Source organism: Dermacentor albipictus, chromosome 8 (assembly GCF_038994185.2).
Source record: "Dermacentor albipictus isolate Rhodes 1998 colony chromosome 8, USDA_Dalb.pri_finalv2, whole genome shotgun sequence".
Lineage (NCBI taxonomy): Eukaryota > Metazoa > Arthropoda > Arachnida > Ixodida > Ixodidae > Dermacentor > Dermacentor albipictus.
In genome coordinates this window covers 42,290,860-42,313,734 of record NC_091828.1, presented here as the reverse complement: position 1 = coordinate 42,313,734, position 22,875 = coordinate 42,290,860, and the positions used below count along the sequence as shown (strand labels likewise).

Here is a 22,875-nt window from a genome sequence, read left to right as displayed (position 1 = left end):
GCAGCAGATACGGACGCACGTAGGCAAACATATCTGCCCGTCTCGGCATCATTAGTTTAAGTGGAACTTAGGAATGCAAATTCTGCATTAAAACGTCTTCCAGAGGGCAAAATTTTCATCATTATATCCGATACACGGTGAATAACGTATCGTAATATATGTTTTTTTTTCGCATAGCCCTAATGTATAAGTTGACACCCTTAAGACGGCTCATCACTATAACTGATATATACGTGGTATCGCTAACAGTGGACTGCCCTGTAAACAGTGCATGTTTACCTACGGAAAATATTTTTTTGTTACTTTATGGCCACTGCAAAAATATTACGGTAAATTTTTTCAGAATGGGTCACTCTGTGATGATTTTAAATCTGCAATAAAAAAATCAACCCTGGGGCGTTGAATTAGGCAAAGAAAAATTTACTCTCAAAGGGTTAAAGGGACAGTAAATTGAAACATGGAATAAGTTTAAGTTGATAAGGTATTATTGAAGGACTCTACCTTCCTTGATTTCGAGGTGGTAGCTTGATTATTAAAAGAGCAAATTACAGTCGAAGTTCTCATTTTCAAGTTTCATGCCGAAGCCTCAGGGCTGGTGCGTCATGGCAATGCCACAGATTGCAAAGTATCTTTTCACATTTACACTATTCCCAGATAGCCCAGATGCCCACCGGCACCATTGTGCCTTCGGCACTTGCTTGGCATCGAGCCGACAGCGGCAGGAGGCAGTGAGCCATTAGTGTGGTGATCCCAAAAACTCTCCAGAGGGGAGTCAAGCGGCACGAAGCTGCAGAAGGCTTCCCACTAGTGTGTTCATTCCTTGAGAAAAAAAAAAAGAATTTTCATACATATCTGCAAGTGGCCGGAAATATTTGCGCGCTTGGATTGAAGCAGTGAGGTATGTTGTATATGCAACATCTAGACAAAATATGCACAAAATGTTTTCCACTGTAGCCCATATTTCATTAAAACCGGGTCCGATAAGAGCAGAATTTATTGCAGGAATAATAGTATAGGCAAACCAAACTAAGTGAGAAGAATGGTCTGTTATATCTGAAAGTATGTTGTATGTGGATCCGTTGTAACATGCATGGACCTATTTTTGAAAGGGTAATTCACTAACACAGCTTAAATAATTTTCCCTTTTAGGGCTCCTTCTATGTTTCCTCATCATTTTCCCACTTGTTTCTCAGTGTACTGACTGATTGACTAATTTATTGATTCATTCGTTCACAGGTGTTAACATCCCAAAGCAACACCAGTGCAATGCGGAGCACCTTAGTGGAGGATTCTGGATTAACTTTGACAGCTTAGAGTTCTTTAGTGCACTTATATATAAAGTATGTGAGCCTTTCTGCATTTTGCACCCACCAATAATGCCGCTGTCATATCCAGGAGGAGAACTAGTGACTTCATGTTTAGCAGCAGAATGCCATAACCACTCTGCTATTGAAGAAGATGTTCACTGGCTACAGTGGGACAATAAGGCAAATACTACTCAGTCAAGATTAAAGTGACACACATTTTTCAAATAAGAGGCAGAACCGATGAGCCCAATTTTTGTCTGTCCCTACCATATGAAGTCCCACCATATGAAGCCAACAGATAACAAAACGAAGGAAAGCATAGGAGAAGCTATCGTATTTACTCAAATCTAGGCCGGCCCCGATTCTAAGCCGACCCCCGAATGTCCAAAGCCAGAAAGAATTTTAAAAACTTACCTCGAATGTAAGCCGAACAAAAAAGTGAAGACAGCGTTCACAAAATGAAAACAGCTGCGACGAAGAAGATCGGCAGGCTGAAAAGCCCCGTTGCCATCGCGTGGCACGTACCCAGTTTGTTCGCTGGCTGCGCCCTACCTGCTGGAGCTGAGTTTGTCGCTGCTGCTCTACGAGCCGAATAAACCCCCTTTACAATTGGTGGAGGTGCTGGGTACAACCAGAATTCTGGAACTTCGTAATCGGACACTGCAGCCCGTCTTCATAATGCCGGAAGAAGGACCACCACAACCACAACCTGCTGCCCCTGTGACTACCGTGGTCTGCCCCGGCCCGTTGCGGCAACGCGACCCACCCATCTTCAGTGGTACAGAAGACCATGATGTCGAAGACTGGCTCGCTGACTACGACCGGGTGAGCATCCACAACCACTGGGACGACACCCAAAAACTTAATTATGTGTCGTTTTACTTGAGCGGTGTCGCCAGCATGTGGCACCGCAACCACGAACGTGATCTGGCGACGTGGACGGCCTTCAAGACTAACGTGACAGAGGTATTTGGGCGCGCCGCGGTTCGCAAGCTTCGTGCCGAGCAACGTTTGCGTGGCCGTGCGCAACAGTGCGGGGAGACATTTACGAGCTATATAGAAGATGTTGTCGACCTCTGCAATCGCGTTGACGTCGCAATGCCTGATGCCGAGAAGATCCGCCATATCTTAAAAGGCATTGAAGACGACGCCTTCCAGATGCTGTTGGCGAAAAATCCCTCGACAGTCTCTGAACTCGTCAGTCTGTGTCAAAGCTTTGACGAACTGCGCAAACAACGCGTAGCCACCCGCCAATCTACACCTCAGGCCACTTCAATGTCGAGCTTGGCTGCAGCCCCTGATAACACTTCGCTGCTGCTACAGATCAAGGAGTTCGTCCGTGAAGAGGTGGCTCGTCAGCTTTCCTTGATTCCATTTGCACACGGCCAGCCGAGTACTCCGTTGGCGCCCGCTCTCCAATCTATCATCAAGGAGCAGGTAGCCGACCACATTTCGCCTTCTCTTCAACAGGCTCTGACGGCCGCTCCCCTGACGTACGCCGAAGTCGCGATGAGGCCTGCGCCACAGACCTATGGCCCCCTTCGCCCACCTTTGCGCCCACCCGTATCCCCTCCAGTCCGTCCACTGGTGAACTATGCACGACCACAAGACCATTGGTGCACGGAAGACAACCGTCCGATTTGTTTTTATTGTGGCCGTGCTGGACACGTTGCACGTCACTGTCGCCTGCTTACACCGAACGTCCCGAACAATGTGCGTCCGTATGCCCCACGTTTCCAACAACGCCGTAACTATTCGGACGCCTTTGAATCTCCTTCTGCCATCGACACCGCATTCTCCGCCGCTCGCCGTTCACCTTCTCCTCGCCGCCGCTCGCTTTCTCCCATGCACCGGCGGCGGAGCCCTTTGCGCCAGGAAAACTAAATATCGCAGTTCAGGAGGCGAGAACTGCGGTGCCAGCGAAATCTATAAGGCCTCACACTTCTCCGAAGAATGTTATTGAAGTCGCAATCGAAGGAACATTGACGCTAGCACTTGTCGACACCGGCGCTGCACTTTCAGCGATAGATGCCCGTATTTGCCGCAAGATCGGAAAAGTGACGACGCCGCTTTCTGGACTGTCTCTTCGAACTGCCAATGCGCAGCACATCGAGCCATCCGGCGCCTGCACTGCTCGTGTCGTAATTCAGGAGGTCCTCTATATCATAGAATTCATCGTGTTGCCATCATGTTCACACGACGTCATATTAGGTTGGGACTTTCTCTCCACACATCATGCGATCATTGACTGCGCCCGCGCTGAAATCGAGCTCTTTCAGTTTTCGCACGATATTATCACTGACCATAAGGACCATTGTCGCAAAATCGCTGTTTCAGATGACACCGTTATACTTGCCTGGTCTTCCACTCTTGTCAGTATCTCTTGCGAATCTGTAGATGACGGCACAGTACTCTTCGCTCCGTCTGAACTCTTAGTTCGCCGCCGTTCACTACCACTGCCATTCGCCTTCCTCGAGTTCAAAGCTGGTGCCTCTCTCATGTGCGTCTCCAACCCATCGGCTGAACCAATTATTCTACGCCGCCGTGAAAGCCTTGGCAGAGCGGAGCCACTGACCTCACCTTCAATTTTTGACACGTTGGACGACTCCACTTATCTTGCTGCTCTCGAGGCATCACCTCCTCAGTCACTGCCGCGTTCTTTTACGCCAGCTATTGCCAGTGACCTTACGACGCAGCAGCGCGACGAACTTCTTCGCTTGCTCCTAGGCTTCTCTTCGTCTTTTGACTGCCAAGCAACATCACTCGGCCGCACCACGACTGTTTCGCACACTATCGACACTGGGAGCCATGCACCAATTCGACAGCGTCCCTACCGAGTATCGGCGACTGAAAGGCGCGTTATCAATGACCAGGTGAACGATATGCTCAATCGCGGTGTCATCCAGCCTTCTAGTAGTCCTTGGGCATCACCAGTCGTCCTAGTTAAAAAGAAAGACGGCTCCATACGATTTTGCGTCGATTATCGAAGGCTTAATAAGATTACCCGAAAGGATGTATACCCGTTGCCACGTATTGACGACGCCCTTGACTGTTTGCAAGGAGCGGAGTTTTTTTCCTCCCTAGATCTCTGCTCTGGCTACTGGCAGGTGCCCATGGCTGACGCTGACTGTTCGAAAACCGCGTTTGTAACACCTGACGGCTTATATGAATTCACTGTGATGCCGTTCGGTCTGTGCAATGCGCCCGCCACCTTCGAACGCATGATGGACAGCATCCTACGCGGCCTGAAGTGGCATACTTGCCTCTGCTACCTCGACGATGTTGTCGTCTTTTCTCCTGATTTTCCTACCCATCTTCGGCGTTTACATCAAGTTTTGACCTGTCTCCGGAATGCTGGTCTCCAGCTTAACTTAAAAAAGTGCCGATTTGCAGCTCGAAAACTGACCATATTAGGCCACGTTGTCTCCAAAGAAGGCATTCTTCCTGATCCTGCTAAACTTCGCGCTGTATCCGAATTTCCAAAGCCCACTAACTTGAAAGCACTACGCAGCTTCATTGGCCTATGCTCTTATTTTCGACGTTTCGCTCGCAATTTCGCTACTGTGATCGCACCACTAAACCAACTTCTCCAAGGCGACAATGAACTTTCTGCTTGGTCGGAAGCCTCTGATGATGCGTTTACGACTCTTCGTCACCTACTCACGTCTCCGCCAATCTTGCGCCATTTTGATCCCAGCGCACCTACAGAACTTCACACTGACGCCAGTGGTGTCGGCCTTGGTGCCGTGCTCGCACAACGCAAAAACACTAATGCCGAATACGTCGTCGCCTACGCCAGTCGTGCCCTCACGAAACCTGAGGCCAATTACTCAGTAACAGAAAAAGAGTGCCTGGCTATCGTATGGGCTCTTCAAAAATTTCGTCCGTATCTCTACGGTCGACGCTTTGACGTTGTGACGGATCATCACGCTCTTTGCTGGTTGTCCAATCTAAAAGACCCGTCGGGCCGCCTCGCTCGGTGGGCCCTCCGAATCCAGGAATACGATATCCGAGTCGTCTACCGCTCTGGATGCAAACACGCCGACGCCGATGCCCTCTCGCGCTCCCCTGTTACTTCAGACAGCAGCACTTCTACCGACAGACATGACATCTCACCACTTGACATCCTCGACATGGCATCGGAGCAACAACAAGACCCATGGATCGTCATGATGTTCGACTTTTTGTCAAATCCTCCGGCAACTTCGGCACCTCGAGCGCTACGCCGAAAGGCGCAGCATTTCAGAATCCGGGACAGACTTTTATACCGCCGCAACTACCACAATGACGGCCGCAAATGGCTTTTAGTAGTGCCTCGCCACCTACGACAAGAGTTATGCTCCGCTTTTCATTCTGACCCGCAGTGTGGTCACAGCGGAGTGTCAAAAACTTACACACGGCTTCGCCTACGATATTATTGGCGAGGGATGTACACCTTCGTCCACAAATATGTACGCTCCTGCATTGCCTGCCAGCGACGCAAATGTGTCCCGCATCTCTCCACCGCTCCTCTCCAACCACTTCCCTGCCCAGCTCAGCCATTTGACCGTGTCGGCATTGATATATATGGGCCTCTTCCATCTACTGGCGCTGGCAACCGATGGATTGTTGTCGCCGTAGATCATTTGACACGGTATGCTGAAACCGCCGCCTTGCCTGCCGCATCAGCAAAAGACATCGCCTCGTTCATACTCCACAACTTCGTTCTCCGCCATGGCGCACCACGTGAACTGTTGAGCGATCGGGGCCGCGTATTCCTCTCAGATGTCCTGCAGTCACTCTTGTCTGAATGCCAAATTATTCACCGCACTACTACCGCTTATCATCCACAGACCAATGGCTTAACAGAACGATTCAACAGAACTCTTGGTGACATGCTATCAATGTATGTTGCATCTGACCACTCCAACTGGGACCTTGTACTTCCGTTCATCACTTACGCATATAACACTGCCTCTCAAGCCACTACCGGATTCTCCCCATTTTTTCTGCTTTACGGACGCCATCCCTCCAGCACCATTGATACGGTTCTCCCGTACCGGCCGGACCCTGCTGAATGCTCACCTGTTGCTACGGTTGCTCAGCACGCCGAGAAATGCCGCCAACTGGCCCGTTCGTTGACGTCTGCTCAACAGTGCCGCCAAAAAGAACGCCATGACCTCAATCCTCCCCCTCACCCCTTCCCCGTCGACTCACTCGTGTGGCTTTGGGTACCGCCTGTTGCTGCTCCTGGCCTTTCGTCCAAGCTCCTCCCGAAGTACCACGGGCCCTACCGCGTGGTTGCACAAACATCACCAGTGAACTACGTGGTCGAACCCGTATCGCCATCTTCCGATCTGCGTCGTCGGGGGCGAGAGACTGTGCACATTGACCGGCTGAAGCAGTATTACGATCCGCCCACCTCTTCCTAGGTCGCCAGGATGGCTCCTCTTCAATTCCGGGGGTGATTGTGACGAAGAAGATCGGCAGGCTGAAAAGCCCCGTTGCCATCGCGTGGCACGTACCCAGTTTGTTCGCTGGCTGCGCCCTACCTGCTGGAGCTGAGTTTGTCGCTGCTGCTCTACGAGCCGAATAAACCCCCTTTACACAGCCTCCATTTACCATGAACATGCCGAGCTCACTCTACATTATCATAGCTGCTAGCCTTGTCGCTCACCCAGACCACACGCACACTTGCGGATGCGCAAGCTCGCGTCCTCGCGCCCATGCATGCACAGACAGTACGGCATCACACGCATCAAAATGCGGCGCAATCTCGGTGAACAGCTCCTTTGTGTTATTGCGTGCTTATCTTCCTTATCGCTGTCATCTCTTCGTTGCAGTACAGGCAAAAGCATATCCCACTGCTCCTTCCAACGCAGAAGTTTTTCTCATCGATGCTGAAGTCCCGCTTGTCTTACTATGCCTCTGCGGCTAGCACAACTTTTCGTTTGAAAGTGGCACTATAGTGTGCCACTATGATAAGACCATGCCATACGCCGATACCATCGAACCAGCTCTGATACGACACAGGTCAAAGCAACGACATCGCTCATGTACTTCAGTTGGCTATTAGCCTGGCTAGTAGTGGCTGCTATACTGACCTTTCTAGATGGCGCTAGCTATGAACTATATTTACCATTTTCAGTTGCAAACAGGCACATTTTCTAAAATCTTCAAATCTAAGCCGACCCTAAAGTTTTGTATATGATTATTTGGGAAAAACTATTCACCTAGATTCGAATAAATACAGTATATGTAGTTTCTATTTGAAGTGTACAAATGATGACTACAGCAGAACCTCGATACGGTCCCATTTTGCAGAATTTCCTGATGCCGATGTTCGCGATCAAGAATACATAAAAAGACAGGATGCAGTCACATTTCTTTTGTACCGGTTAATAAGTTCCTGGAAAACACATTATTTCCACACCAACGTCCACTATATCCCACATAAACCATAAAAGGTGCAGGACAGGCACGATCGAGAGCCGTGGGCACCGCAACGGCAGCTTCCCCACAGCACTTGCCAGCCCATACCAAGTGAAAAAGTCAACCCCACTCGGATTTCATTCCTGCACTAGCAAATGTCCTCGCAGATCGTCACCCCATCACCATTCACAGCAACAGCACAATAGCCTCCAACCCACTGCGATAAGTGCCTTCACTGGTCTGCTTCTCACCACTACACGCACTGTAATAACCCAAATGCATCGCCGTTCTCTCCTGCAGGTAGTGCGAAATGAACATCCCGTTTCGCTCTGGCAGCATCGTGGCATTGTATTTCGACGTTGCCCACGGGCTCGACTTCACTTCGGTTTCCCATCACTGTCTTAAAACAACAACCCGCATCTAGGGCTCCCCAAGCTCGGCATGTATTGGCGCCGCATGCCACAACTATTCTCCTCACTGAGCAGGCACTTCAAAACTTCCCGCCAAAATGCATGCCTGAAGAAGCCGCTGAGCTAAGGCAAATTCAAGGAGCACGAACGTAGGCTTGCCAAAGATACAAAACGGCAACACGCATGTCTGGCCGCTAAGGCCCGAGCAGTGCTTTGGCAACGTGTGTTGCTACACTTGACACAATGCGTCACATTTTGTGGATGCCAACTACATTTGAGCCTGGCAAAGATTTTCGCTACATCAGATCTTACATTAACCCGGTTAGTACACTTTTTTTCTTTTTTTCAAAAATGTGTTGAATAGAAGTGAATTCTGGGGTTTTATGTGCAAAAACCACAAGGTGATTATGTAATAAACGAGAAGAAAGGGGGTTAACCGAGGGGTCCAATTTTTATTAGTCATATAAGAAGCCAACAAACACTGACAACATAGGGGAAACTACTCGTGCTTAATAAATAAAATAAAGAAACGATAAATTAAGAGAAATGAAAGTGGATGAAAAAACAACTCGCTGCAGGTGGGGAATGATCCCACAACCTTCGCATTTCGCGTGCGATGCTCTACCAATTGAGCTACTGCGGTGCCAAAAGTAGACGGGGAAACGGCACCGCGGTAGCGATTGAGAACAAAAAAAAAATGATGCAATAGAGTTACGCTTACTTTGTGCTAGTTCATACGTTCCAGGAAAAACACGATTTTTCGGCACCAATGTTCGATACATCGCCAAACTGCGATCATACGATACGTTTTCAGGCCACTAGATTCCATGCAAACAAGAAAATGCACAAAGCGCATGCAATCGAAAACAGTATACAGTCAAACCTCGATATAACGAACACGCATATAACGAATTATTGAATATATCGAACTCTTCCGAAATACTTTTGTCAAACACATGTATTTTTAACTTCCTTTAGCGAACGCGGTTTGGCATAAAACGGATATAACGAACTTCGCGACGCCAAGCCCTACCTCCCTTTACTAGTAGGCGGCAGGCTTCGTTGCACTACAGCTGTGTTGTTCGGCGCAGCAAACGTTCAGGACTACCTCGCAGGCGCTGACAGCTCCACAGATGCCACGTCGTCATCGATAGTTGACAGCCAAAGAAATCGTCCGCATCTCACAACCGCTGACAGCGCCGCTTCAGCAGCGGCGTGATCGAATGTTGCTTTTGCGTTTTAGTGTTAGCAGTGGCGTGGCCGTCGTAGCGTTGTGTGGAGGCTCTTTCGGTGGTCGTGTCGAGTGCGGTGCGCGGGTGTGCGTAGTGCTGTGATGGCGATGAATGCGAAAAAAAGAGTGGCACTGACGTTAAAGACCATGCTCGAGATTATTCAACGTGCAGTGCTATTGAGGGCAGTGGGTTTGCCCTTGTTGAGTGTTTGCAAACTGTGGAACAGGGCGTGATACGGTATGCGATCAACACAAAGAAGCAGGCCGGGATAACGCAGTTTTTTGTGCGTAAATAAATGAATGTGACCCAAGTAAGCATCGTTCGAGTTGCTGTGCCTTCTCTGATTGAATTTTGCTCTTCTTGCATGTATTTTTTACGAAATTTTATATTACGAATTATGGATATAGCGAACTAATTTCCGAATTTTTGACTGTTCGTTATAACGAGGTTTCACTGTATAGCCACCCGCTATGGCAGCTTCACTGCAATACTCGCCCACAAGTCTCACGAGAACACGACGGGACACACACAGTTACTTATTCCGGTACCAGCAAATCACTTCCGGGGTCGTCGCAAGCAGCATTCACAGCTATCGTTGCCAACCCTATTGGAATAACCATCTTTGCCTAACTGTTTTAAAGCACGTGGGGCGTAGTGTCATTGGTAGCGTACTGCATGCCTTTAGTAGGTGATAATCCAAACGCGCTGCCATTCACTGCTGCAGGCAGCCCTTCGGCAGCATACAGCGTCGCCCACCACCTCGATTTTGTTTCGGTGTCCCGTTGCCATCTTTAAACACAGTGCAAAGGAAAACAACAAAATCTGTCTCAGGCTGCAAAAGCCCCACCAGCTCAACATGCATTGGCATCTCATGCCTCGTGTGGAATGATTCACCATTACGTACATAAAAAATACAGTTGAGGCTGTCATTTTTTGGTCACTTTGGATCTTGCATTTTCTCGGTTAGCATGTTTTTTTCTCAAATTTTTTTCCAGAACGTATGAACGATGTTCTACTGTAATTGCTATTGTAATACAAACAGTTCTTTATGTACTGTTCTAGTAGAGAATGAGCCGTTCGTTCTGGCAGACGGAATGACACTAGCCAGATGCACCTTCAAGCGTGCTGGCTTTGCGACAATGCCGATCCGAAGCCACCCCATCCAAGCATTCCCATGCATACAACAGCAGCACAGCGCCAGTTTTCCCTCTGGGTAATACAGTGACAAACTCTATAGACTAAGAAAAAGGCATGACTAAGTTTTCTGGGGTGATGAACACACTGGTGCTACAAAGTGGATAAAACGGTCTATAGTGATCTGTTGACAGCACCTCGTGCAGAACACTCGTTGCTTGACCAAGGGTCAGTGTCAACCTGCCATGGTTGCATAGTGGCTTCGGTGTTGTGCAGCTAAGCACAAGGTCACGGGATCAAATCCCGGCCACGAGGGCCGCATTTCGATGGGGGCAAAATGCAAGAGCACCTAAATACTTAAATTTAAAGAAACCAAGGTGGTCAAAGGCAATCAGGAGCCTTCCACTACGGCGTACCTCATAATCACATCGCGGTTTGGCACATAAAACCCCATAGTTTTTTTTGTTCCCCAAGGGTCAGTAACAAAAGAACCACACACCCTGAGGTTTGGGCTGATGGAGGCCTGCTGCGGACGTCTCTCGGACGCGCCTTCTCGACTGGACGGCCTGAGTGGGAAGAGGGCTTCAGCGACGTGCTCCCAACGCTCAGCACAGCACCACAGCCACGATGGGTGCACCACATGAACACCAGGCATGCGGCGAGCCTTGTTCACCTGGGCAAAGTCGTGAAGGGGAGGGAGCACACAGGTGTGACCAGGCACAAAACACAGTACATGATGGGCCACTCAAGTATAACCTTGGCGCCACCATTAGAGGGACACTAAAGAGGTACACTTTATCAGTTTAGACTGGTAAAGTATTCTTTAAAAACTATATTTTCATAAGTTTCCCAGCAAGGGTTTGATCAATGGATGAGAAAATGAAGGGCAAGCTTCCATTTTCTTATCTAATAACCAACCTATTAACATGAAATTAATGAAAATAGAGATTAGAAAGGATGCTTTATCAGTCTAAACTTATTTAGCATCTCTCTTTAGTGTCCCCTTAACAGAAAATGCTGTTCACTCACTTAACCTAAGCAATAACTTATTTATACGGCTCATTGCAGACATGTCGGTTTCTTTGTCTTGTTGCGAGATAACCTGTTGGATAGCCTGAAGCGCCAGGATGAGAAGCAAGTGTCGATACTAATCCTGGGAGACACACGGTTAGCTGCCGGCTGAATTCTTTTTTTTTTCTATTTGGCCTCAAACATATACCATTTGGTAGAGGTAGCATGGCCTTCCAGTTTAGAGTTATATTATTTCTTTGTTTCTAGGATAGAAATGGTTGCTCCCATTAAGAATGCTTTGGAGTTTCATAAATCTAGATTCTCAAGCTGATGACCCTTTGGGATTACTTTACTACTACCATACTGCCTTTACTATTGAACATACAATGCTGCTTTGAGGCAATGACCCTACTGTCACGATGTAGTGGCAGTGAAGAATCAGTCAGTGGCAAACTGTGAGTTACAAATGTAACTCTGTATTGGGTGAACCTGTACCCAGCAAAGCAAGTAACACTTCGAACATGACGATAGTGGCAAGCACAATCAACTGACGTCGAGAGATGATCTATGGATCAACTGCGTCTGCTATTTATACATGACTCAGTGTAGATTCTAGCATAATCATTGGTGCTAGCATACATTCAAGGAAGTACAGTAGAACCCAGTCATATCGAACTCGAAAAAAATAAATAAATGCCTATCAGTTCGATATAGGGCATAATTCGATATAAGCCTGCTAAAGAATTGAACATCATAAAAGCACATAACATATACAAAAATACTTTACCTATGAAATTAGCTTATTTTGGCGTGAAATCGTTCTGTATCTTCTTCCGCTTGGGCAACTTCGCTGCCTGCGACAGCATGCACTTACCCACATTGTCTAAAGAGTCGGAGCAGCTGATGCCGCAACCTTCCACATTCGCGCAGAAGCGCCAGACTAGTGTGAGTACAACAATCACCTCAGAAATTGTGGGCAAAGGATCGTCATTGCTTTCCTCATTGTGCCCACTTTCACTTGTGTTGAGTAGGATGTCAGCAATGTAGTCTTCGTTTTCAGACTCCCCGTGGTCGCGACACCACTATCCGCACTCACAAACTCGTCGACTGTTGATCCGTCAATGGCTTCTGGAAATGGTGACAGCTCGCTCCAAACTTTGGTGACACCAGCAATGGCTTCGTCGCACATATAAGCACTTTCAGAGTCATCACCAGGCACATGAAAGCTGGCATGTCTAATGCTGTTTCGGATGAACCACTTGTACACGGCCGCCTTAATGCTACTGTGGCTGTGCGCACACGTCGGGCACCATGGGCACCGTGTCGTTTGTCCACTTTAGCCCTAATCTCCCGCTTATTTTTCAAGACCATGCTGAGAGTGAACCTCAGCATCTTGCACGCTGTGGTGACAAATGACTTCTTACCGCAATTACGATTACTTGATTTATGATTTCGAACTTCACGGCGAAAGGCAAATTCAGTGCGCTTCGTGCTAGCCATCATGGCAACACTGCAGGAGAAGGCCCTCAAGGCACAAACACAATGAATGAGAAAAGCAGCAAGGCAACTCGGACTTGCACTATCTTGCATGACGAGTTCACAAGAGCCTCTGATTGGCTGTCTGAGCAGGCGCTGCGGGCAGGACAGAGTGATTTTTTGCAGGGGGTGTCAGCGGCGCGGTCACGGCAGGGAGAGTGGGAAGATGGAGCCGCGCCGCTGGGCTAAACCACTTTTGGTATGTGTTGGCGGGTTTCCTTGCCAGCGCGATCAAAAGCCAACTTCTGGGGGCACTTTTGCGCTGCTTGACGTTCGATACATCGGGAGTCACTGCTGTTTTTGTTCGACGTAAGCGTAACTTTTGCTATATATTCTCATTGTAACTATACCATGTTCAGCAGTTGTTGGATATACAGGATAATTCGATGTAAACATGTTTGATATAGCCGGGCTCGAATGTACACCACTATTTGCATCGCACACGCATTTTCATCACACAAGAGTCTTTAGCTGCAGAATTAGCAAGTTCGAGAAAGTGATAACAATGTAACAGTTGTTAGCCAGTAAAAAAAGGTCGACATAAAAAGATAAACAATGTACAGTGCCAATATTACATGCAGCTACACATACTGCAGTTCTTCTTTTGTTCCTGTCTTACACTGCTTCCAATGTTACTACCAGTATGACATTTTAATATGACATGCTACATATACAAAATATGGAAGGCTAGCACTTGGCTGTTGATGATTGTGCGCTTCGTGTCATTTGTGTTCTCACCGCTAAGTTCGCATTGAAGCGAGATGCAGCATAAAGGTCAATTCGCTCGTTGCTGTTGCCGCTGTTCCTCATGCCAGCATTTTGATGAGCGTCCGCAGTGATATGTTCATGTTTCCCTGTTAGTACTTGAATGTTTACAAGTTAACATGGCCGATAAAACTACTATCCTTACTTCGTATAGCTGTCTAATAATTTCCTATCGCAATCAATGCTTCACCTTTTGGGCAAACCTGCAAGCTTTGTTTAGTGACTTCACTCTTGCCAATTTTGGCTGCTTCTGGAACTTTTCTGCATAAATTTGCTTGAAGCAAGTACTCCACTAACGTCGGTCCTCCATCAGAAGACTTCCAACTGAATGTTTGGAGACCAACAGGCAAAAGTTTTGGGAACAATATTTTTGTAAACCTTGATGCAGCATTCGTAAGAGTAAAACGAGTCCCAATTTGTCAACTTTACAGAACATTCTGGAGAGTTGGCACATATTTGCATCTCTGTGCACTTTTGTCAATTCTTTTCTTTGTCAATATGTGCCCCTCTTTCAACTGCTATCTTTCAGCAACTAGCCAAACAAGAAGTACCTCTAAGAGCAATCTGACAAAGACAGTATATATGTTAGACTACAGTGAAACCTCGTTAAACCGTAGTTGGCCGCAGCTCAGAAAAAGTACGTACCAAATGGTAGTACTGCTTAACCGAAATAGCATGAGATCGCTCACTTACCTGTCAAAAACGGAACTTGGAGAGAGTGCGATGAAAGGGGAGAAAAACATGCAATATTTATTCACTTTGTGCGACAAAAGTGTTATTTTCGTTTGATGCTGCCACAGCTTAGCAGCGACGACAGCGGCCTGTCGTCGACTCAGTCATGATATGCTCATTTGCGCAAGATGCGCAAGCCAGCCAATCGCAGTCGAGAATTCCAATCTGTATCTGGCTTGATCTTGATCAAAAGTGTTCACCGGTATTACTGAAGCTGCGAGCCAGCTTTTCAGCCAGCCCCCTCTTCTCGCCAAGCACTCGCATGGCAGATTCCTCATCGGCATTGCATGTTCTCCATGCATGCAGGCGGTAGCACTGCAGAAGTCGTGGGGCACCTTTTTCATTGCAGGGTGCTGTTCTCATCGTGGCGATTGCACTCATAAGGCTGACGTAATGCGCAGCTTCTGCCACTGTCGGGCCTGAATCGTCCGTGCTGTCGCTTTCTGTATTGTCTTCGTCACTGTCGCTGGTGGACACTTCGGCAAGAACCGAGGCAACGATTGCGAAAAGTCGAACCTCGTAGCCGACACCTCTTCGCGGTTGCAGCAGCACTGCCAAGCAACTTCTTCGCATCTTAAATGACACATGCCGTAGCCAACAATAGATCCTTGTCGCATTCCAGCGCCGACTTCATGTCACGTTTGATAGCACAAGCAATGCCAAATTTTTCTTCTATACTGAGCACTCAGTGTCTTTTTTATCAGAGCTTCGGCATGACGCAAGTCCTTCTTCGCATGATGCCACAACGCTCTCTAGCATGGCACCGAAATGATGTTCATGTGGCTTCACACGCAAACGCACACGGCGCTTGGAGATTGTTCTGATTTCTGAGGCTTGTTGTTCTGCCGGGCCGCGCGATGGAGACAATGCACCGCTGTGTTTGCGTGACGAAAAGTGGAAACACTATGTGTTAACCTATATGTACGCAATAAGCTGGTGCGGTTTATGTGGATACAAAACACATTATTTTCAATGGCTGCTGAGTTGGCGATTTGACTTTACTACTTTTAAAACGAAACTACTGTTAATGCAGGTACGGTTTAACAAGGTTTTACTGCAGTTACTCTGTCATGGTGGAAAAACGAGCGGCTCAAAATGATAATACTTAGAAAGTATAAAAACAAATAAAGGTAACTTCGATGCTGCAAGCCGGCACCATGCATTAAACTGCCATCATTCTTTTGCACTATACTCTGTTTTATCAGACTAACTGTTCCTCCAGCCAAGCTTGCCTAGCCACAGCGACACAGTATTACCTTTGCTGTGCCAAGCCTTGCTGCTACGAGATGGGTCACACCAGGGCTGAGGTCACGAGACACAGTGGCACCTAAAGATTTCGCGACTTGCCATGCACGGCTCTTTTCAGCAGCCTGCATAGAAAAGAAAGAAAAGCGTAGACCTGACTCAGATGCCGGCCACGACAACACTGTGAAAGTCACTGATTTTGGGGGAGAGGGGGGAGGGAGTCCAATGTGATGGAGCAACACAAAGGCTACGAGAGATGCATTCCACAAAAAACAAATAGGTGTAAGTGACCGCTTGTTCAGCTGCCTTTTTTTTTTGAGTTCATCTCTTTTTGATGCCCTTTCTTTTTTCCTTTCATGAAGATGCAATACTGCAGTGCTCTGGATTGATTTTGACAAGACGAAGCGATAATAACCTTTTAAGTGATTTCACATTCGCAGCAAGAAATGACCTCAGGTTGCATCTTTCTTTAACTAAAATATTTTCGAACTTCCCTGTTAATAGAACACTTCCCATGTGTTTTCAAGTAACTTACAACTTACTTCATATTCTATGTGTGCAAATCTTATTTGAGCTCTTTACTAAGCATTATACACGCATTTGCCTTCGCTACAAATGGTACTATTGGAAACGAGGAAAATCCTTTTTTATTCAGTGCTTCAAAATTTTAACTAATCTGTAAGGCAAAATAAAATAGCAGCTTTCTTTTGGATGTGCGACCCACATGCAAGCTGTCAATGGCAGACGCCACAGCAAGTGCTACAAGATGACGAATGACCGATGAAAATCGGCTTGGGCATGCATAAGGACTCTTTCCTACATACATTTGCCACTGAATTCGATACCTGTCACTGAGTAAGAACAGATGCATGTGGGTGGCAGAAAGGTCAACATAAAAGCTAGCCATGTTTACGGTGCACTAGCACAAGCTTTCTTGCATGACAGCCACAACAAGACAATGAGTACTAGTTAGTGTGTATGGCTGGTACAGCTATGACACCAGCTCCATTTACACCACCAATACATGACAATGAGAGCAGAGCATGCACACAAGACACAATATTGTTCCTCTTCAACCTCAAAATGACATGCATTGGCTGGAAAAAAAAAGAATAAGGGGAGAATTGAGGGGCATTATTTTTTGTTAGTTACAACCATACATATGAAGCAGCCATACAAAAAGTCCGGCCTCTCAGTTGAGCTCATTTACTTTCATCGGATAGCAAGGGTCTTGACTATGGCAACTGTGTTGCCTTCAGGTAGCATAAAAGAGTTTATTCCCATAGTTGCCAGCTCCTAAGTTCACATACTACGTGATGCTTGTGGTTGAAAAGGATGTTTTGCATCCACAGCCATGACTGTGATAGGTGCTGGCTAAAACTCCCAAGGCTAATCTTGTAGACATACATGTGGCAGAACAGTGCGGCGCTGCTTCTGCATCTGCGCGCCACGTCGGCACTTCTCAAAATGTGTGCCGGTAAAGGTAAGAACACTCTTGCTAACAGAAGCTAGATAAACCATGCGTGCACCCCGAAGGGGATCAGTTGCTGCAATCTGTCTTGCATGGAAGCATTAAAGCCATGTTTTCCCACACCTGGTGGCTCAGAAACTGAACCTATTGCACCGCCATGGCCGACCAGGAAGCCCTTGCCGCTCTTCACCAACAAGTGCAACCACTTCAACACCAACTGCAGGCCCAGCAACAGGTGATCCAGAACCAAGAGCAGCAGCTTCAGAAACAGCAGCAGTGCACCCAAAACGATTCCGCACAGCCCCTCTCGGGCCACGCCCACCAAAGCTCCACTCCAGCGGTCGCTGTCACACAGGCACTGCTACTACTGTGGCCGTCACTGACCCGGACGTCTGTCACGTTGCCGTAAAGCGTCCATCGTTTTGGACAGACTCACCGGAAGTGTAGTTTGCACAAGGAGAGGCACAGTTTTCTGTGGAACGTATCACCCAGGATCGGATGCGCTACGACTACGTCATCGCCCATCTGGACTCTCATTACGCGACTGAGCTTAGCGTATACTCACAAGTCCTCTGGCTGACTAGTGTTACCTGTAGCTGAAGGCAACTGATCCCCTGGCTTTTACCTTCAGAAGCCCAGAAAGTGCATCAACTACTTCAGCCCAAAGAGCTCGGTGACTGCAAGCCATCGCAGTTCCTGCGCCATATGCGTGCCCTCATGGGAACATGCGGATTGACGACTCCCTCCTCCGAACCATCTGGCTTCAGCGCCTGCCGTCAATGCAAAGGCCATCCTCAAAATTCAGCCAAATCTACCGCTGGACCAGCTTGCCCAGACTACGGACCAAGTTGTCGAGGTCGCTCTATCATTGGCACCACTCACCGCCCATGCCGTCGATGCCCCACAGCCCACCCCTGAGCTCGCGCGCCGTATCGACGACATCACCCATCTGCTGAACTTGATTCAAAGGCATCTAGATCAACGCCCACAGTCACGTCCCTGCAACTGCTCCCAAAGCAATGACCGCAACAACAACTCATCGCATCATAACGATAACGGCCGCTGCTACTACCATCGTTGCTTCAGCGACAGGGCCCAGAAATGTCAACCACCCTGTTCAGCCGGACATCAGGGAAGCTTCAACAGCAGCCTGTAGAGACGGCCGCGAGCTGCCCACTTGGAGGCCGTCGCATTTTTGTCAACGACCAAGTCACTAAGCGGCGGTTCCTCATCGACTGCGGTTCCGACATCTGCTGCTTTAGACGAGCCTTCCTGCACGTTAAAAACCCTTGCACATCCTTTGAGCTAAGTGCGGCGAATCAATTGAGCATGAAGACCTACGGCTCGCTCCGCCTTAACATCCACCTCAAAACATATGCCGTGAATTTCCATGGAATTTAATCATCGCCAACGTTGCAGAGCCAATCATCAGGTGCGACTTCTTGGCGTATTACAATCTCCTACCAGACTGCCAACACGACCAACTTATTGACGGCACAACAGGTCTCTTCTCGCCGGGTCAGCGTATGACCATTCAACAGCCCAGCATTAAGGTGCTTGCCATCCAAAATCAATCGCCGTACCGTGCCCTCCTCGCAGAATTTCCCGACTTGACTCGACCTAACGGTGCCCTGGAGAGGTGCGCCATACAACCATCCACTACATCCATAGTTTTCCTGGCCCGCTGGTCTCCTGGTGTGCCCGTCACCTAGCTCCGGACCACCTGCAAATCGCCCAAGCCGAGTTTGAAGCCATGCTCCGTGAAGGAATTGCCCACTGCTCCTGGGGAAATTATGCGTCACCGCTCCATCTGGTGCTAAAGAAGACCGATGGCAGGCGACCCCGTGAAGATTTGAGCACCGTCACCGTCCCTGATAGGTACTCCATCCGTATACAGGATTTCGCCCACCGCTTACACGGCAGCACCATCTTCTCGGTTGTCGACCTCGTAAAGGCCTAAACGCAAATTCCTGTCAACCCAGATGACATCTCAAAGACCACAATCATCATGCCCTTCGGCTTATTTGAATTCCCTTTTATGAGTTTCAGCCTTCGCAATGCGGGACAAACCTTCTAACGCTTCATCGACAACAACGTCTGTGGCTTACACTTCTGCTTTGTCTACCTAGACGACATTCTGGTGTTCTCTCCCAATGAAGAGGGCCACTGCCAGCACGTTCACGAACTTTTCCACCATCTCAACGACCATGGCTTACTCATCAACGTCCAGAAGAGCATGCTCGGCACCCCCGTGGTCACCTTCCTTAGGCATTAAATCTCTTCAGAAGGGACTAGACCCTTGCCTGACTGCATTCTCACCCTTAAATACTACGCTCGGCCTACCATAGCAAAAGACCTCCACCGTTTCCATGGAGCTGCTTCTGCTTCTGTGCGCCGCGTCGGCTCTTCACAAAATGAACGTTGGTGAAGGTAAGAACACTCTCGCCAACAAAAGGTAGATGAACCATGCGTGCACCCCAAAGGGGATAAGTTGGTGTAATGTGTCTCGACTGCAAGCATTAAAGCCTTGCTTTTCCACACACACAAGCATGCGATAATTGGACAATGGCCATTGCAGCAGTTCTATAGAGCAAAGCACGTAGAATGCAGAAGACATGGATTTGGCTCTGACAGCAAATTGCCTTTTTGTCCACTTTAATTTCCCTTTTTCTTATCATCTTTTACATTTCAATCAAACATAACAGTTAGTTTGTCTTGTGCTTTCTCTGATTTCACAATCTGTTTGCTTTATATGGATGTGTGGGCTGATTCGCACGTGCCCAGCCATTCTTAACTATAAAGAAAACCCGCAGGCATACATTTGAGCAAGACGGTGCATTCTCATGCCTAAAAGTGCTCCCTGACCTTTTGCACAGGCAAAGATTGGGATAGGGCTCTTAGAAGCTATCTTTAAAGCCTAGCAATCTGCTGCCGTCACTGGCAATGAAATGACAATGCTGGAGCTTGGTTAAATGTATGAGTGCATGCCATATTGTCTTTGTACAGTCAAACCTCGATATATCGAACACGGATATATCGAATTATTGCGTATATCAAACAATTTCGATATCCAATGGAAAATCGCATGAATTTTTAATTCTTTATTTCGAACGGACCCGGATGTAAAATGGATATATCGAACTCCGACGCCCCAGACCAAGTGCACTTTGTTGACATGAGGCGAGCTTTCTTGACACTCTCAAAGATAGCGGCAGCGCGATGGGCGTTCCAGACTGCTGCGTACGACAGCTGCCCACATCGGTTGCGCCGAGGGCGCCATTTGAACGTCGCGGCGTACACACGCGGCGGCTTGGAGCCAGCACGGCCGCCTCAATCACGCGCGCATCTATGCGCGCACAGCGGGGCAAGTCGCCTCGATCACGCCACACGGCGAGGCTTTCCCCCGCCGTGCGCGCGTGATCGAGGCAGCCGTGGAGCCAGTTGGAGCGCTTTGTCGGTGCTGAGCCACACATCATGCGCATTGAGGACTTCGTTTGCGCGGAGCCGTCCGTCGTGTGGATAGTGCCGCGGACGCTTATTCCGCCTCCCGTCTGGCTGCGAAGCGCATCCAGACGACGGACGGACTCAGCAGACGACCGCGCCGGAAAAATAAAGATGGCGGCACCGCCCGAAGCGACTGCCGTCCGCCTCGAACCTGTCAAGTCGTCGTCGTCCACTGCGTGGCCCGTAACTTTCAAACTGAGGATTGTATTTGGCTTAAATGTGTGTCCAGAAGCTTCGACAGCAATGTATTCGTGATGAGTGGGCACCGTTTTCGAAAGCGATACTCAGATTCTCAGCGTGTAGGCTTAGAGTGGCTATTTGGCTGAACATGGCCTCGAAAATGTTGCGGTGGCCCGGGCGGATCACAGTGGCCGTAAGTTAATATGATTGCTTGTTTCTACTCACTCTAGATGGCGCCATCGGTGTAACAAACACTTTGTCATAGGTGTTTTCCACTCTGAATGAAAATGGAGATCGAAAGGAAATGACAGCTGGCCGCAATGGCTGTTGTTTTGTCCGAATTGGACACGAATGGTGTCAGCAGCGATGAAGCTGTTTCAGAAAGATCCCAAAGCCGTGCTTGTTGCCAGACTGTAGAGCATGCTAGGCTAAATCCGCAGCATTCGACCCCCAAAATCTGGATGCGAAAAATAGCTCGGCATTTTCCGTCCGTGGGGGTCGCGGACGACGCGCGGACGGCACAAATCTGTGACGCGTAGTCACGTGATGCGCCGTCCGTCGCGAAAAAGACGGATTTCGTCCGTCGTGTGGATCCACCATAAGCAGCAGCCGCCGAAGATCGTCCCCCGTCCTTCCCTCGCCTCACCCCCCTGCCTCGCGCGCGACACGAGAGGGCGCGCTCCGCCCCACCTTCCCCTCTCGCGCACGCAAGATTGAGTCGCGTTCGCCGGCTCACCCTCGCACACTCGTGCACAAAGAACACGGCGCGCGGCGACGCCAGCGTGCTCCCGCGCACTAGCACTCTCTCCATCCACGATGATGCGGAGTTCGAATTATCGGTGGCGGTGCGGATTTCAGTGTGAATTAGTGGAATGTGTTACATATTGCTTTCAATACATTGTTGGACGGCCCACGGCAACTACTTCGAATTATCCGAAATTTCGAATTAACAAGTAGTTAATTAACGAGCTTTTACTGTACTGTATTTTCCGATTTATAAGTCGCACCTTTGTATAAGTAGCACCCCCCTCAAAACAGCAGTTTTTTCCGAATAAAAAGCGTATATCACCAGTGTGTAAGACGCACCTATTCGTTTGGTAAGTGATAAAAAAAAAATACAGTGACGTTTCACTTCGTGAACGCGGGTCATGCGTAAGCAATGATATGGACACTCTAGGCACAATTGTGGCATCATGGTCACCGCGATGTACCATATAAAGTCCAAGGGTGATAACATCGTCCCTGCACACCGTATATGCTGCATGTGCAACTGAAAACGTGCGAAGGTAAGCCAAATCGTGCACAATGGTGGAAAGCGAGAAGGCAGCGCGGAAGGGAGGGGGGGCAGCTTTTACTCTGGTAGCGAGGAGGGGGGGGGGGCAGCTTTTACTCTGGTAGCGACTGCGTAGTTCGCGCGGCAGCACGCGCCGTATCTTGAAAGCAATCTGCAGATGCAACAACTTCAGAGTCGGTTGACTTGCGGCCTGCTGCCGCTTGTGTTGCTGCTCTGTCCTCCTAACATTGCATTCCGCAACTCGATCACGAGAGGAACCCGGTACCACCATAGCACGCACACACCACTGTCCTGCTTTGTAACCAAATGGACAGGTGAATACCAATTGCTGAAGAAAGGAAGAATAACACCGAGCTGAAGCATGTGTTCGAACTCATGGCAGGCGACTTCCAAACTCCGTCCAGCAATCCTGTGTGGCCGGGTGGTGACAGGTAGACCGATGGTGGTAATATGATGCATCAACCTGTGTTTCACGGGCACCGCATCATTTTGGGGCTTCGTGAGTTGCAAGTACTCAGCAAGTATCCTGTCATACGTTGAGAACGGCCGAAACATACGGATTCCTAATGAGGTGAAGCTGGACTGCAGGCTAAGTACATCGAGGGATGTGACATTAACCTTTACACGCCGACTGCAAACCTCA

At 48.5% G+C, this 22,875-nt stretch overlaps 1 protein-coding gene across 2 annotated transcripts in view; it reads right to left on the bottom strand.

Moving 5' to 3' along the window:
- The window catches only part of Fcp1 (RNA polymerase II subunit A C-terminal domain phosphatase Fcp1), a 67,545-nt gene that overhangs the window by 18,401 nt on the left and 26,269 nt on the right, over nt 1–22,875 (bottom strand). For both annotated transcript variants that reach the window (XM_065425274.2, XM_065425275.1), the window contains exons 8-9: nt 15,795–15,908; nt 10,994–11,167 (exon numbers count right to left, since the gene is read on the bottom strand). In XM_065425274.2, the coding sequence (XP_065281346.1) occupies nt 10,994–11,167; nt 15,795–15,908 (288 nt within the window). The remainder of the gene's footprint in view (nt 1–10,993; nt 11,168–15,794; nt 15,909–22,875) is intronic.